The 16,759-nt window shown below is 37.7% G+C and overlaps 2 protein-coding genes across 3 annotated transcripts; both read right to left on the bottom strand.

The window, feature by feature from the left end:
• Positions 1-7,427: 7,427 nt before the first annotated feature.
• LOC146636880 (uncharacterized) lies at positions 7,428-9,731 on the bottom strand. Of its 2 annotated transcripts, none has more exons than XM_085349715.1 (5): positions 9,686-9,731; positions 9,151-9,495; positions 9,024-9,059; positions 8,790-8,902; positions 7,428-7,592 (listed from the first exon to the last, which is right to left on the bottom strand). In XM_085349715.1, the coding sequence occupies exons 1-5, from the start codon at positions 9,729-9,731 to the stop codon at positions 7,428-7,430; spliced, it is 705 nt and encodes a 234-aa protein (XP_085205841.1). The 2 variants fall into 2 exon arrangements, with proteins under 2 accessions (XP_085205841.1, XP_085205842.1); XM_085349716.1 differs by having other exon boundaries at positions 7,428-7,550.
• A 4,232-nt stretch (positions 9,732-13,963) lies between these two features.
• On the bottom strand, positions 13,964-16,101 carry LOC146636879 (uncharacterized). Its single transcript, XM_085350395.1, has 6 exons — positions 16,053-16,101; positions 15,535-15,879; positions 15,381-15,419; positions 15,161-15,271; positions 15,019-15,050; positions 13,964-14,086 (listed from the first exon to the last, which is right to left on the bottom strand). The coding sequence occupies exons 1-6, from the start codon at positions 16,099-16,101 to the stop codon at positions 13,964-13,966; spliced, it is 699 nt and encodes a 232-aa protein (XP_085206521.1).
• Between the last annotated feature and the right edge of the window lie 658 nt (positions 16,102-16,759).

The following is a 16,759-nucleotide window of genomic DNA, read 5'->3' as shown; positions in this document are numbered from 1 at the left end:
GCTGCCGACAGAGTACGGGCAAAAACAGAAGGTGCACGTGTCGAGCTCTCCTTTGTAGCTGAGCAATAACATACTGACAAGGTCACAGTGAACTTTCTTAAAACTGCATATCTATATCTATATATCTATAGAGATAGATAGATAGATAGATAGATAGATAGATAGATAGATAGATAGATAGATAGATGTGTGTGTGTGTGTGTGTGTGTGTGTATATTATTTAAATGTAATTTGTTTGTAATACTAAGGTTCCACATGCCACTGTTGTAGTAGGGCATTAATGATGTTGCATGCGTGGGGGCTCCCAGCCAGAGTCGTATGGACTTCACGCAGGTAAGGCACATTTCCTCCTCTCCCTGTACTAAATTATAAGTTTAAATTTGGTGCATTTTGTTTTATTAAGAATTAGTTCTGAGGGCTAAATATCCCCAAAGTGCTTTTGATTTCTTTGAACGACGAAAATAGTAACCAACAGCCTTTTATCCATTATACCACCTATTTATGTGTTTTAGTTTAAATATTAAAAGTGATTATCAGTAGTTTATTTTTGAGTATACTTTGCTTCATATTTGTCTCAACTTAACCCACTATTACATTTGATTTTGATTTTGCTGTTGAGAGAAACCACACCATTGTTTGATATTTGTATGTTTGTATATACTGTGGCCCACAGTGGGATGAAGAGGCGCCTGCTGCTGTGTGTGTCCACTGATTTTACTGCTGCATTTTGTCTTTTGTTAAATAAAGCCATATTTTACAACCAGTCCCTGTTTTTCATCACAAGGCAGTCTACCATTTGAAATCTGCTACACAAGCAGAAAGATAACATCCTGAAACAGGATGAACAGCTTAAAAGGAAAACAGATCTGGATGCAAATCTACACATACTCAAATCACAGAAAGCAGCTGCAGCTGCATTAGCTGAGGCTCAAGCTTGGGAAATTTCTGCACAAGAAAGTGAACATCCAAAACAGCCCCAGCTGGGCAACATGCAGCAAATCAACCCAACAGAACAAGTTCAAGAGTATGTGTGGCAACAATCAGTACTCAATAATGATCTGCAGACTCCACAATTGGGCAGCCACTGCCATCGAGGCAACAGCAAAAGCTTGCAAAGAACCAAGTATCTGTCAGCCCAGTATGACCAACAACCAAGAGTTCACTCCTTTGCCAGTCATCTGTGTTTTGAACCCAAAGAGAGTCTTGCAACTGGAGTTATGGTGAACAACCAGCAAATAATGATCGATTTCACCATCATCAGTCCAAGATTTGGGCACCCATACATGTAAGGGGTAGACATGCTGACTCTTCAGATCTAACAGAATATCTAATATGAAAGGGAAATGAGCTCCACTCCAGCATCTGCCCCACTTCCTTCTTCCACTTTATGGTACGATGCTAGTATGTCTTTGCACGTGATTATCCAGATGGGCTCTTAGAGCTGATCATTCACAAATGACACATTGCTATATAGTAGGATAGTTAGTTTTACAACATGCATTCAGACAACACGAGTGGTAAATTGAGTTGCCTTTCTGCTACTTTGGTACTTTGTAGTTTTTGACAAAGGAACCTACCAGTTAAAAAACAGGCTGTTAAACAATGTAGAAAAAAACAATTGTGTGCAAATAGTACAGGATGTGTTGTTTGTGGTTTTAAAGGCTAGTCCTTCTGTGGCTTTTTATTTGGCTTATACACAGAGCCACTGCAGTGGAAAAAGACAGGGGGAGGTGCATAAAACTTGCCAAGCTTTGCACATAGACCATGGTCAGGGAAGAAAGCTGCCCATATAAACACTGGCTGTGTCTTTATTTGCCCCTTTTGTCAGTATACAAAAAAAAAAAAAAAACAATTTCAACATATCTAGTTAGAGAACACATCTAAAAACATATGACGGGATATACCCACACAAAATAATTCTAGCAAAAACACTGATGTTGCCACAGAATTTATTGTTTTATCATTTACATCAAGAATGAAACAACAGCGTTCTTTTTAATGTAGCATTATTCTTGGTGTTGAAATCAACAGTTATTTGATATTTGTGATGAGTGAAAAGTCTTTTTCCTTAACTGTCTACACGTCCAAAGGCCGATGCGAACTAGTAAAAAGCAGAAAGTCAAATTTCACCAGCTGTAGAGGCCTTGTGAGTTCAGCTGTGCTCAGACCACAGTGTGAAGTCTCTTCCTGTGAAGTGATCAGTATCTCACTCATGCCTCCACCCAAAGACCGCCTGACTCCCCCTATCAGTAACTTTGTGTACCCTCATTTTATTGAGATGAAGACAAATTAAGGCAGAAAAAAAAGACACATAAATGTTTAGTACAGGGTTAAAAAAAAAACTTAACCACTAAGCATGCTTTCTCATCATGAACACAGAGAATCAGCTCTATGCACTGGCAGCATAAACAACATGAGTTTCCACTCGTGTCTCTTTTGCAGGCCTTCTGCTTCTAGGTGTTTGTGGGTGGAGTCTCAACACTGCAGAGTTCAGGTCAACAGAGTCCACATTCTGTAGGTGAAAAATTTACAGTCACATAGCAAAACAACCACAGACTCAGTACTTTCACTATCCTTGACTGTGACAGTCTTAGCATATGCTAGATTATTCTAGGCTAGACTCCAAAAAAGACAGAAAGAGAGCCAAATGATTTTTGTTTTAAATGTACCTCTGAGTGATACACTACCAAATAAGTGTGGCATTCATTCATTACATTCATTTGAAACCTTCAGATAGAGATAATAGGGATTGGGACTATCAACTTTCCTTTACAATAACTCCAGGTTTCTAATTCAGACTTTGTGTCCACTCACACTAAATTTGGTGTTTGAGGTACAATATTTTCTTCACAAAATGGACCCAGGGCTACCTGCTTCTTAGTGGTTGGTAGATATCTTCAGAACAGAAGAAATTTAACATAAAAATAAGATAAGAGATCTTTTCTTCAATTCTTTTCCAGCCCTTATCCTATTCAGGGTTGTAGAGCACCTGGAATCTATCCCAGTTATCACTGGACAAGATCTGGCTAGGCTTTCCTTTCATACATAGAAAGAGCCCAGCCACTGGATTCAAACACTTCATTAAGTGAATTTATGACTATATGATATATACAATTCATGCTGCTGTAACTTTACAACAGAGCGTCCTTTCGTGGTCAACAAGGAGCAATGCAATAAGCTGCACGTGTGAAATAAATGTATCTCAAATGTGCAACTTTTTCATTTAGTGAAAAAGTTGCACCTAATTTGCAACCTAATTTGAGGTGACCATTGTTTTGATTTGCTGCTATATAACTAAAACTGAACAAAATAAAACATGTAAGAGATTTCAAGCAAAAAGTTTCCAAGCACCATAGTGCTGCAGCATGGTACAAAGAGCCATGATAATAATTTCCAGCCCATTCACACTCAATATGCTGTTTGGATCACCTTCTCCAACATCGTCAATGCTGCTCTGCACTGACCTTAGTAGCTTCCCTGGGATATTTGAAGACTTTGAAGTGATTATTATTATTTATTACACAGCATCATAATCACAAGTGATCTATTCTAAGCTTTTTTAGTAAATGTAATTTGCATTTTTTTTTTTAAAGCGTCACCTTGTTCCTGGGAGTATGCTGTTCTTTGTCCACTGCTGAAAGATAATATAAAAAGTTGCATTTTGAGTGTTAAAAGTCATTGTATCACATGTAATAACTCTTAATAAATCACGTGCTGTACCTGAAAAAAGCGGCACAATCTTAACAGCCAAACCAACGACAGCCATCACAAAGAAAACAGCCAGTGTAGCAAACACCACAGGCACAAGGCTGGACTCTGCAACAGCAAACAGCATTGACTGATAAAATATGTTGTTAAAATGCTAAAATATATATAATAACGTGTATTTGCAAAATACTTTTTAATGTGCTTTCATGCAAAAAGTCACATTTACTAACTTAAATACAAATCCATACTCTGAAAAATAACAAAACAGGAAATGCCTTTAAAAATAGATTAGATAGTTTTAATATAATCAAAATATCAAAACTGATGTGGTTATTTATTAGTCAAAAATGAAACAGGTAAAAGAAAATGTTATTATTATATTTAAAACACTTGGGTTTATTTGTTTAGTTCATGATTTATTATTATTAGTAATGGTTATGGTTATGAATATTCATACTGAGTACACTGAATACTATATGTGAAAACTTCCAGTAATATGTATTATTTTTGTTTATGTCTTTAATTAAAAAAAACTGTAAATAATGACCAAAATCAAAGTCACTCTGACTGTAAAGCAACCACAAATGTAATTTTACTTTGTATTATGACTATTATAAATATAGCAAATTAAAATTAATGTAAACTGAAATTTAAGACCACTCTCTTGGGCCTCTTCTGCTTTCAGCAGACAGCTGATACTCCACAGGGACTTCTGCTGGCTCCCTTTCGAATGGTTACAAACAATTTTAAAGCACATTAATTTCTCTGTCAAAACACTTGAACCTATAAACTGAAGTTTATTAAAGCTCTGTTACTGTGTATCATCTTATAATGTTGATTAATAATGTTATTAGCGATGATTAGATGCTTATTTATGTAAAGTTCAAAGAAACACAGGCAATCCATGTAAATGAAATGAAGGAAAGGAAAAAAACAAAAAACAAAGTTACCCTGGAACTCATTTCAAATGTTAATATAATTAAAAACCTAAAACTAACTTTTAAGAGAAAGGAAAAGATGTTTACTTTCCACTCCATTCACTTGATCATTAAATTCCACTCCATCATTTGTTTCATCCGTACCTGTGAAGAACCATGGCCATTAATTTATTTTTATGCATAAAAATATTCTGTTACTCTTTCAGCTCATTTCATGCTACTGTAAAAATAAAATTGATGACAAAAGCTAAACATTACACAAACGCATAGAAACATATAAATAGATCATTAACTCCAATCAAACCTTGAATTCTTAACTCGACTGCATTAGAAATGACTGTGTGCTCACTGATGTACAATCCACAGAAATACAGCCCGGCATCAGATAAATCCACTCGCTTGATTTGAAGGAAGACAAAAGAGACGTTGGAACTCATAGTAAAATTTCTGTTTCTAAATCCATGACAGAACGAAGCTTCGCTGTCAGATCCATACATAGAAGAAACACAGCTGGGCTTAGTTTTATTGACCACTCTGAACCAGTCTGTCTGCGTTGGATAGGCGGAAATGTTGGAACACTGCAGTGTGACCTCGTCCCCGTGCTGGACCTCCACAGTCTGAAACTCAGAAGTTGAGATCCAGCCTGAAATGAAAGAGCACAAAATCTATTTCTATCTCTACAGTGTTAAAGTTATTGTGACTGGACAATTGTCAATTAGCTTTGTTTAATGGCAATCGTTTAACAATTTACAAGGTAACAAGAAGCCAATACTTACCGAGGCAAAGAAACAAAGTTGTTATCAAGACAAAGCTCTTCATCATGCATTTAATCCTGTCACTGCTTTGATAGTTTCTAACACACAGCTCTTATAAAAGGGTTCAGAGGGGCGGAGTGTTTCTTTTCTTCTTCATCCCACCAATGAGCTGCAAACATTTTCACTTTTGTCCCTCGTTCAACAGGTTCTTTTTAGGGTCTTCCAGCTGTGTGGTGCATGTGAAACCTGAGATTTAGTTGTAGTTACCTGTGACACTAAACAGGAAAGCAGACAGATGACTTTTATTACTCAATTTACAATACTGGAGAACTTCTAACATAGGTTGGTAGCTGGATTTTGTCACAGCACTTGATTGTAAATAACTGGTGCAAATTGATGTTTACAAGTTCATTATCTTGTGGAGAGAAACACAGTTGTGAGCTACTCCTGTGTCTGTATTGTCCTTATACAATTATTGGTTTGCCATACACCTTTCAATTTTTCTAACCTGCCACTCATCTTGCATTTGTAACAGTAAGGTGGTCTTTTTTATTTTAATGGGCTCAGAGAATCTCAGATTATGCAGAACAAAACTGCAATCTTGGAAAGATTAAAGTTTTTTGAGAAAACCTAAGAAATGTATTTGTTTCTTTGAACTTCTTTTTTGAACATCTGCATCATTTTGTGATTAAACAAGAGTTTCCGACAGCTGACAAGGTTCTTGCCTTATTGGTATTATCTGGTAAACCTACAACTCTGCTAGACTTGCCTATACAAAGGCCGAAACTAACCATGTTATCAGCAATCCTCACAAGAAACACACAAAACATGCTGGAATTATATCGCTCCCGCAGAGCCAATACTGAGTCAACTTCAATACCTAGACTCAGCTGTAATTCAGACTGAAACAGATAGGCATAACCAGTTATCCACAAATTAACTTATTTCCTGAATTCCAAATTGAACTTACCAGCATCCATACCAGCATGATTTTGAGAGGTTAAAGTTCCTCCTCCTTTTGCTCCCAATGCTCGGTTCCATTGACAGTTGATGTCAGTGTTGTAGGGACACGCACGGTGCTCTTGGGCATGCTCAAAAAGTAGACCTCCCAGTAGCTTATTTTTCTCACAAATAAATAACCAACATGTCAAATAATCTACTACTGACAACGAGACAAGACTCAGGTTCATGATGTCAGAGAAAAAAACTCTAAAAGCTCTAAAAGCTATAGCAAAATCTGTTCTTGCTGTTTATTTTTTAACAAAAAAGACATCATGTTTGTGTGAATTTTAAAAAGCTTGTGCAATGTAATGGTCTGTGAGGTGATTGACAATGCCAGATGCGACTGATGGAGGGAACTCTTTGCTCATACCTCAAGGCACTGACCTATTGTATCGTTACACAATTAAGATGTGGAAACACAGCAGCTGGTTTAAATAGATCATAATTCTGTTGTTTTTATGCTGTTTAAGAAACTCCAACTTTAGATTTTCAGTGCAGTTCTGCTCAGATCACACTGTGCTGTCTCTTCCTTACTACCTGACTCCTTCCACAGCAGACATTTAGACTCTCCCTATGAGACGTTTTCACAGTCATCAGTGTCATTTCTGACTTCTCCTCTATATTTACACTTTAATACGTGTTTTTTTTTCTCACACAAAAGGTAGACAAAGAGAAATAAAGCAATGGATGAAAAGTTGGAAAAAATGTTTTTATTTTCCAAGGACTCTTGTCAAAAAATATATCAGCATGTCTATTCCTCTCCTCCCAGAACAGACAATGAGACATTCCTCATAAGAAAAGTTCATATTCAGCATCAGATCAAAAACTTTTCCATCATCAACACACTTAAAAGAAAAGTTGCACAATAAAAAAGACAGGCACAAAAGTAAAGATACAAAGACAACTTCAATGCAAATTTTGTTATTTTTATTTTTGTTAGTATGTTTTGCCACATCATCCACAACACATACACAAAACTACATCAGTGGGTTATTATCCTAAAATATGAGCTCCACTTCCTTGTCTACCGTGTGGCAGCATACACAACATGAGACTCCAGCTCTCTGTGTGTCGCAGGCCTGCGACTTCTTTTGAGTTTTGTCTGGATACTCATAGCTGCGTAGTTCAGGTCATCTGAGCTCTTATTCTGAAAATCAAAATATTTAGTTACAGTAGAGTTTAACAAAATCTGAAGTAGTGGATTTGTGGGTTACATGACGAAAGATTTGATTTAAAGTAACATTTTAAGAGTTTTAAAGTAAAATATGAAAACAAGATGAATAATGACACTTGGATTCCAAATAATGGGTTTAAATACTGTTTTAATTTGTCAGTGCGCCCCAGGGTGGCTGTGGCTACAATGTAGCTTGCCATCACCAGTGTGTGAATGTGTGTGTGAATGGGTGGATGACTGGATGTGCAAAGCGCTTTGGGGTCCTTAGGGACTAGTAAAGCGCTATACAAATACAGGCCATTTACCATTTAATATTTAATTTGAAGGCTTTATGTACAGCACTTTTCTACTCTACTGAGCATTTTAAACAATTTGCGTCATTCACACTAGCACTTTTTTTTCTGCCTTTCTATGTAACACTCCATTGAACACACTAGAGTGCAACTTGCGATACTTGGCATGCACACTGGGAAAGCCGGGCATCAAACTACCAACCTTCTTGCTAGTAGATGGCCTTCTCCTGAGCTACGGCCACCCTAAATTATACTTTTTCAAATTCAGCTATTATTTTTATGTTATCACTGAGTCTTTTCCGTGCATGCATGTTTTGATTATCCACGTACTTTTCAGCTGAGCTAAATGAATGAAATGATAGGACAACATTGCTTGCTTGCTTGCCTGAAAAACATGTTCAGGCTGATATAATTCACAGAATAATTACAAGGTTAAATGGTCTAAGGAGCTTGGAAAGAAAAGCATCTGGACTTGTTTAAGTTGCCTGAAGACGTTTCACCTCTCATCCGAGAAGCTTCTTCAGTTCTAAAGGGTCAAATGGTGGGAGTTTCCCCCCAAAGAGGGACAAAGGACCCCTGATGATCCTCTAATTACTTGAGCCAATTACTTGCTTGGAGACGAACCTCTATTTGTCCCCCCAAAAAGGGACAAATAGAGGTTCGTCTTCAAGCAACTTAAACAAGTCCAGACGCTTTTCTTTCCAAGCTCCTTAGACTACGATGACCTGGATGACTGAGAACCTTCACAGACATACAAGGTTAAATTAATCTTTTCAGTCATGACATACAATTTACACAGTGTGAGTAAAAACACATTTACCTTGATGTTTCCTGGTTGGGGATCTGGAGTTAAATTGAAAATATAAAAGTGTGTTTAGTTTATTTTTAGCAACCATAGAAATTGTCTTTTGAAAGCAACTTTACCTGTCTGAGGTGTTTTGATTTTTAAAACCAGAATGATGACCAGTATAATGAGTAAACCAGTCAGACTACCTGGGATGATGTTCATTGGGTGTATCATTCTCTCAGACTCTGCAAAAAAATTACACTGAAACATTTCAGGCTGTGTACTTCAGGTATAATACTGACAATAGTGAAATAACTATGATCCCAATAAAAATCAATTTTTTTAGAGACAGGAAACTAATCTTACTTTCAGTCTTATATTCTTCATCATTCGTTTCACCACCTGTAAAGAAACATGGGTATTATAATACTTTGTGACTTCCATTTCTTATTTAAAGTCTCATCATGTTGTTTTGCTACTAAGGAAAGCTTACCTTCAAATCTTAACTCTACTGCATTGGAAATAATAATATGCACATCCATGTAAAATCCACAGAAATACAGCCCAACATCAGATAAACCCACTTGTGTGATTTTAAGAAAGACAGAAGTGACACTGGAACTCATATTGAATTTTCCATTTTGAAATCCATCACAGAAAGAGGCTTGGCCATGAGATCCAAACATAGAGGAGATGCAGCTTGTTTTAGTCGTGTTGATCACTCTGAACCACTCTGTGTGGGTTGGACTTGTGGAAATGTTGGAGCACTGCAGTGTGACGTCTTCACCAGGCTGGACCGTCACAGTGTGAACCTCAGAGCCAGAGACAAAGATCCATCCTGAATCAAACAACAAAGACAAAATGAGATTCAACTCAAAGTGTACGGTACAACAGACCCAATAACAGGGCGACAACTTTTTATTCAATTTAATTACATCACTGCTTTCTAACAATCACATTTAAATTCTGTTGGGCTCCTCGTTCCATTACTTATTTTAAGGTGAGAGTAGTGAGGTGCCAGTACTTACTGAGGCTGCAGAAAATCAAAGCTGTTATCAAGATGAAGCTCCTCATTGTGTGTATAATCCTTCACTGCTCGGACAGTTAGTGAACCACGCAGCTCTTATAAAGGGGTTTAGAGGGGCGGGGTGATTTTTTTTTTTCATCTTGCCAATGACCTGCCAAAGCAATGCAATGCATTTGTAGATATTTTAGCTTTATTCACTATGAGATAACTGAAAGATTTTCACTTGTGATTTCTGAGCTTTGAGACTCACAGACTTAATAATAATACCATGTTACATCCATTTCAGAACATATTAAACAGAGTCAAACAATGAGTCACTTATCAATGAGCTTCCTCAAAAACTCTTGGACTTTTGAGCAAATATTCTATTTTAGTCACTAAAAGTCTGGTGTGAAACATAAAACAAAGGAAAGGGGGGGGGGGGGGGGGTTACAGAGGTCTGCCCCTTTTTTGGCAGCTATCCAAGGATGCAATTTAGATTTGATCATGGAGATGAGATAAGGAAGTAACTTTATATCCTAAAGTTGTAAAATTGTTTAAAGTCTTACTGTTTTCTTGTTGATTCTTGTGCTCATTCCTGACATGACACCATCTAAAATTTTTAGATTTCTGTATGAAATTCAGCTTCTTTTTCAGACTTTTTAAACTGCTTTTCTGATTGCATGTAACGCTGGTGTGGAAACTTGAGTTATAGTTACATTTACTTGTTTATGTAACAACAAACAGCAAAAGATACGTTTTTGATCTTTCTATTTAATGGTTATAAATGTTATATATAGGAAGGTCTTTATTCTGAATTACTGGTTGAAAGTGGCACAATGCTCTTTATAAACTTAATTATTTTATGCACGCTTTCATGGTCTATAAATGTTTAACTGAGATGAAAATCAAAGCGTGAGTTTAAAGATGTGTGTGGTCAGACCCATGATTACTAAAAATTGACTGCATGTACATGTCACCATTGTGTTGTCACCAATGGTGACCACTAGTTTCTGGACTCAGTAAAAGATTTTGGTCACAGTCATGTTGTTTTAATTCTAGCTGGATGTTACTGTATTTAAAAGAGAGGCTGGAGTTCTAAGTTCATCAGCTAATATTCTGAAGCTCGGTAAGCATGCTGCATGAAGACATGTTGGAATGTAGACATGTAAATATGCTGACTGACAATTAAAAGAACACCAACTTCGAGTTAAAGCCCTGAAATAATTCTAATAATTGAGTTACTAACAAAAAAAAATCACTCACAGCTCTTACAAAGGGCAAGAACCAGCCTACTCCTACTCCTACTGGCATTTCCAAGCCCAGACTGGTAGGATTGAGTCAGAATGCTTTACCAAATCATATTTGCAGCTCAGTTTCAGTATTAGATATTTGGGTCTAAGTTAACAACAATAACCACCTCTAGTGCGGTTGGCCAACAGGCTGCAAGTGGAAACTGTGCTACAGTTGGCCAAAGACAAAAGAAGAAGAAAGGGGGGTGTCCTGCTAGGAGGCAATGGGAGAGAAGAAAAGGGAGGAGTGTGGAGGTGAGAGTAAGAGTTTAACGCCTGATCCCTGTTTCAATCCAGGGGGTCAATGTTGACATTGTAGATGACTATAAATACCTCGGAGTAGACTTTGACAATAAACTGGACTGGGCTAAAAACACCTCAGCACTTTACAGGAAAGGCCAGGGCCGACTCTATTTTCTGAGGTCCTTCAACATCTGCCAGACAATGCTCAGGATTACGAGCTGGACTCTCTTAGGGTGGTGATGGAGAGGCGAATGTTATCCAGGATATAGACAATGTTGGATAATTCCTTCCACCCACTCCATGATGTGCTGGCTAGCCACAGGAGCACGTTCAGTGAGAGGCTAAGATTACCAAAAAGCACCACTGAACGACACAGGAAATCATTCCTGCCTGTGGCCATCTCCATGTACAACTCCTCCATCTAACATGTACTGCAATAGCTACACCTTTTTTGCACATGCTCTTCTTTCTTATTCAGATATTTATTAGTAAGTGACTTATTCATATATTGTATATATTGTGCTATTTCTTATTTCTTGTATTGTCTGTTTTTGTTACTGTTTGTACTGGAACATTGTAACCAGCATAATTTCCCCTAGGGATCAATAAAGTATTCTGATTCTGATTTAAATGTAGGGCCTATGACCGGTAAAAGGAGAGATTCAGCTCATGTAATGGTGAGCAGGAAGGTAAATGGGCTTAGCAGCACTTGTCTACTCTCCTGGAGTACTCAAATCGCTTAATACACCACACCACTTCCCTCTATGATTTTTAAGTGCTTATTAACTAACATTCACACATAGAACAACTTATGGTTATGCCAGGGATTGAACTACCAACCTACCAATCAGTAGATGATCTGCTCTGCCTCCTGAGCTACAGCCACCCATCAGTAAGCTGCATGTGCATGAGACCAGGTGTGAAGTAAGGCCAGGAACACTGGAGGTGGGTTCAATCTGTTCTACAGCCTAGATATAAAGAGAAATGGAGTAATGGTAATGTTTAAGGAAGAATATGTGACTAGTGTTGTGGAGAGTATCAGACAGGATCATGAGTTTGAAAAGGGTTGATGTTGAATATTGTCAGTGTGTCCCACAGGTTAGATGCCAATTCTCGTGATCATCTAAAAGAAATTGAATTGAATTGAATAACATTGAAAAAAAGGTATCTATGCTTTAATCACATGCAAACTGGAAACTGCTGCTTTTGTATATATGTTGGCTTGGGCAAGGCATTATCAGGATTGCTGCACCATCTCCTGACTGGTAGACAAAAACATTGTTGGCAATGTTACACTGGCTGCCTTATGAAGTTATTTTCAAAAACTCCTACTTGTGAATAATAATTCAAAAGTCAGTTCATCAGCTTTTTAAGTTTGCCTCATAGCTGTGTCTTACTGTGAACAGCAGAAGTTGTATATGTTAATTTATTGTCTTTATTGATTTTATAGCTTGTTGTGTAGTTATTGCTGTCTTTTTCTATGGATTGTACAATACAATAATAATGTCCATCTATAGCTTAACTAACAGAGCTCACTGCTAAATGGAGTCATAGGTTCCACACAATAAAGGGCGGTACCTAAGATGGGGATGCCACACCCCCACACAGGCACCTCCCACAGTAGACCAGAGAGTGCAGTTGGGGTCACAACATGTGTTCGGAGAACCTGAGTTGTTATTTCAGTTGTGTTTCTCAAGTTCTCAGTTCTGTCACCTCAAGCTAGTCTGGCACTAATAATGTACTGTGACAAAGAGTACTGCTGCTCACTCACGTTTTATGTTATGAAGCTGTTTTTAATCTCTAAAACTCTATCAGTGAATCCATTTGAAAACAGTGAAACTAGCTCGTGGTTAAAGTCACACCTTTGTTCATTCCTCTGTTGCAGGCAAAAAAAGGAGAATGAAAGCAACACATTTCTGTGAAAACAGCAAAGCATTTATTGCGTGTGGTTTTAAAGGCTAGTGTCTGTGTGGTTTTCAGTTCATCAGATACACAGTGCTGTCACCACAGTGGAAAATAACAGGGGGGGATGCATGAGATTTGTTGCACCCCAGAATGTGCACAAGAACATGGTCAAGCAAGAAAGCTGCCCATATACACACTGACTGTGTCAGGGTGTGATAGAGGTGCAATTAACATTTACAAAGTAATATGAATTTAGATGGCGTCCATTTAGTACCACTTATGTGGTAGTAATGTTGTATTAAATCTGCGGTTTCATCATTTACGTCAGTAAGGAGAAAACTGTTGCTAGATTTTCTTTGTTTCTTAATCATCTGTAGTCTCAAAATCAGCAAATTTTTACTGTTCCACAGATTTTATTCGTGACTCTTACACTGCTTTTCATCAAAGTTGCAGGATCAAAAAATATATTTTCAATTACATTTCATTATAAAACATATTACTGTCTTGGAGTATTTTTCTAAAGTCTGTGAAAGTACAAAGCCTGACGTTATCTAGCTCAAGCTTCAATGCCGTTTCTTAAACTTTGCTGTGAACCATTACTGACTGTACAGGCCTTGTGAGTTCAGCTGTGCTCAGACCACACTGTGAAGTCTCTTCCTGTCAAGTGATCAGTATCTCGCTCATGCCTCCTTCCCCCTGAAGACGACCTGACTCTCCCTATGAGTAACTTTATATGCCCATATTTTATTTGATATGAAGACAAATTAAGGCAGAAAAACAGACATAAAAATGTTTAGTCAAAGGTTATAAAGACTAAACCACTAAACATGTTTTCCCATCATGAACACAGACAATCAGCTCTATGCACTGGCAGCATAAACAACATGAGTTTCCACTTGTGTCTCTATTGCAGGCCTTCTGCTTCTTGGTGTTTGTGGGTGGAGTCTCAACGCTGCTGAGTTCAGGTAAACGGAGTCCACATTCTGTAGGTGAAAACATTTACAGTCACAGACCTAAAAAAACTCAGTCAATACTTTCAATATTCTTGACTGTGTCAGTCTGATAGCATATGAAAGATAACTGGACTTGGCTTCAAAAAGGTAGGGTGAGAACCAGTTGATGTTAGATTTCAGATGCTTGTGATTTAGAAAGCATCTGAAATCTACCACAGGTGTCAGCGGTCAAAAGGCTAGGTAGAACCTGACCAGGCTTTCATTATGTAGAAGTGGCCCAGCCGGGCAGGGGAATCAAACCTCACATTCGAACTGCAAAAGTTTAACCATGATACATGAGGTTACTCAGTGTGACTGTATTGCAGTCTAATGAAGACAATGCAGAAACATATATTAGTCTGTGCCCAGATCAAAATCAAATTCCATCCATCCATCCATTCGCTTCCGCTTATCCTTTCCAGGGTCGCGGGGGGCGCCGGAGCCTATTCCAGCTGTCATAGGGCGAAAGGCGGGGTACACCCTGGACAGGTCGCCAGTCTGTCGCAGGGCTCAAAATCAAATTAATTTCATTAATTCAATATTCTCTGTGATAAATAGATTAATCAGTCTGATTGGAGTCACTGCGATACCAGCAGTGTAAAACGAACTATATGCATTACATCATCATGTAATCACTCGATTGATGCATAAATTCAATGAATATCATTTGTTTCTGTGATGTTAGCAAGAAACTGCTGCATGTGTAACATGAAAATATGTTGCAATGAATGATGTCTGAAAAAGATTCAGTGACAATGTGGTGCTTGTAACCTTTGACAGAAACTCTGCTTTTATATTTTTCCTCAATAAGGGGAGAGATTTTCTTCCTTGCTTGAAGGCCGAGGTTTTTCTTAGATTAATCACACATTTAATTCTCCTGTTAAATCGTAAACCTTTTAAAATTGCAATAAAGAATGATTTACCTCACCGCTTTGCTCTGGCTGCTGTCTTGGAGCTAAATGCCAAATATAAAAGTGTGATTAGTTTATTACCAACACAGTACTTTTATTAGGACTTGTTAATCAGCTTGTAAGAGTAGGTGAAACAAATTATAGCCACATTTACCTGTTTGAGGTTTCCTGACTTTTAAAACCAGAACAATGACCACTATACTTAGTAAACCAATCAGACCAGCCAGGATGATGCTCAATGGTTGGGTCGTTCTGTTGAACTCTTCTAAAAAATGAATTAGATTAACTGTGTGATTAGTGTGGTTAAGACATATTATACAAGATAGTACTGCACAGTGAAGATTAAAATCTTTCCACTCATCATGGAATCTCACCTTCAGTCTTAAAATCCTCTCCTTCACTGGTTTCACCACCTGTGACCATGATTGTTGTATTATTTTACAATTTGCTGTTTGTAGTTACTGTGTTTCCACATGACATGATGAGAAACACTAAAGTTGCAAAGAAAGGTTTTTAACCTAAACTCACCTTGAATTCTCAACTCTACCCTAGTGGAAATAATTATATGATAGTCCAAGAAAAATCCACAGAAATACAGGCCAGCATCAGACAGATCCACTGGCTTTATTTGAAGAAAGACGGCGACGTTGTTGGAAGTCATATTGAATTTTCCATTTTGAAATCCATCACAGAATAAAGCTTGTCCATTGGAGCCATACATAGAGGCAATGCAGCTCAACGTAGCTCGGTTGACCACTCTGAACCACTCTGTATGTGTTGAACTTCTGGAAATGTTGGAGCACTGCAGTGTGACTTCTTCACCAGACTGAACCTCCACGGTCTGAAATTCAGAACCAGAGACAGAGATCCAGCCTGAAACAAACAGCAAAGACAAAATTAAGATCCAACTCAAAGTGTACGGTACAACAGATATATATATATTTACTTAACTATTTTGTAACAATCAAATTTTAAATCGAATGGGTCCTCATGGCATTACTTGGAGCTGAGAGTAATAAACTGCCAGTCAGTCTGTAGATACTTACTGAATTTACAGAAAAATAAAGCTGTTATAAAGATGAAGCTCGTCATCATGTGTTAAATCTTGTCACTGCTTGGACTGTTAGTAAACCACACACCTCTTAAAAAGGGGTTTAGAGGGGCGGGGTATTTTTTTTTTTATCTGTCCAATGACCTGCCAATACAATACAGTATATTTGCATATATTTTAGCTCTTGTCAAATTCAAATGTAGAGGTTATTTATTTCGAACATAGCTTAACAATGAGTCACATATACAGAAAAAGACCAACTCCTCAGAAGCCCTTGGAGTTTTAATGCCTGGCGTGGTATATACAAGAAAACCACTAAGAGCTAGAAGAAGGGGGTCTGCGTTTGTTTTTTTCATTTTACAGAATCGAACTCGTAGCTTAGACTTGTTAATAAGACTACCTCTTGTGCTGTTGGCCAACAGGGTACAGTTGGCTGAAGACAGAAGAAGAAAGGAGGAAGGCATGCTAGGAGTCAGCAAGAAAAAAGGAACTTTAAATATAGGGACTTAGACTGGTAAATGAGATAGCTGGGTGATATGATGGAGAGATGGAAGGTAGGTAGTCTGTCAAAGAGACCAGGTGGAAGGTAAGCAATGCCAGGAGCACTGAGTTCAACCTGCTCTACCATAGCCTAGATAGGAAGAGATATCATTTAATGGTAATCTTTAAGGAAGAAGAATATGTTAATAGTGTTGTGGAGGT

The sequence above is a fragment of the Diplotaxodon limnothrissa genome, linkage group LG3, assembly GCF_057381915.1.
Source record: "Diplotaxodon limnothrissa isolate DT_005_m linkage group LG3, D_limnothrissa_male_GT1.1, whole genome shotgun sequence".
Classification (NCBI taxonomy): domain Eukaryota; kingdom Metazoa; phylum Chordata; class Actinopteri; order Cichliformes; family Cichlidae; genus Diplotaxodon; species Diplotaxodon limnothrissa.
Note: the sequence above shows the minus strand (reverse complement) of the source record. Positions and strands in the feature narration are given on the sequence as shown.

What these genes read in the sequence shown, in the direction of transcription:
- LOC146636880 (XM_085349715.1), bottom strand. Translation starts at nt 9,731, where the DNA reads ATGAGGAGCTTCATCTTGATAACAGCTTTGATTTTCTGCAGCCTCA. An exon ending in TTTGATTTTCTGCAGCCTCA is followed by an intron (nt 9,496 to 9,685) that starts GTAAGTACTGGC and finishes TGTTTGATTCAG; the next exon opens with GATGGATCTTTGTCTCTGGC. An exon ending in AAACACCTCAGACAGGTAAA is followed by an intron (nt 7,593 to 8,789) that starts GTTGCTTTCAAA and finishes CCACTACTTCAG; the next exon opens with ATTTTGTTAAACTCTACTGT.
- LOC146636879 (XM_085350395.1), bottom strand. Translation starts at nt 16,101, where the DNA reads ATGATGACGAGCTTCATCTTTATAACAGCTTTATTTTTCTGTAAATTC. An exon ending in GGTAGAGTTGAGAATTCAAG is followed by an intron (nt 15,420 to 15,534) that starts GTGAGTTTAGGT and finishes TCATGGTCACAG; the next exon opens with GTGGTGAAACCAGTGAAGGA. An exon ending in AGAGGATTTTAAGACTGAAG is followed by an intron (nt 15,272 to 15,380) that starts GTGAGATTCCAT and finishes TTCATTTTTTAG; the next exon opens with AAGAGTTCAACAGAACGACC.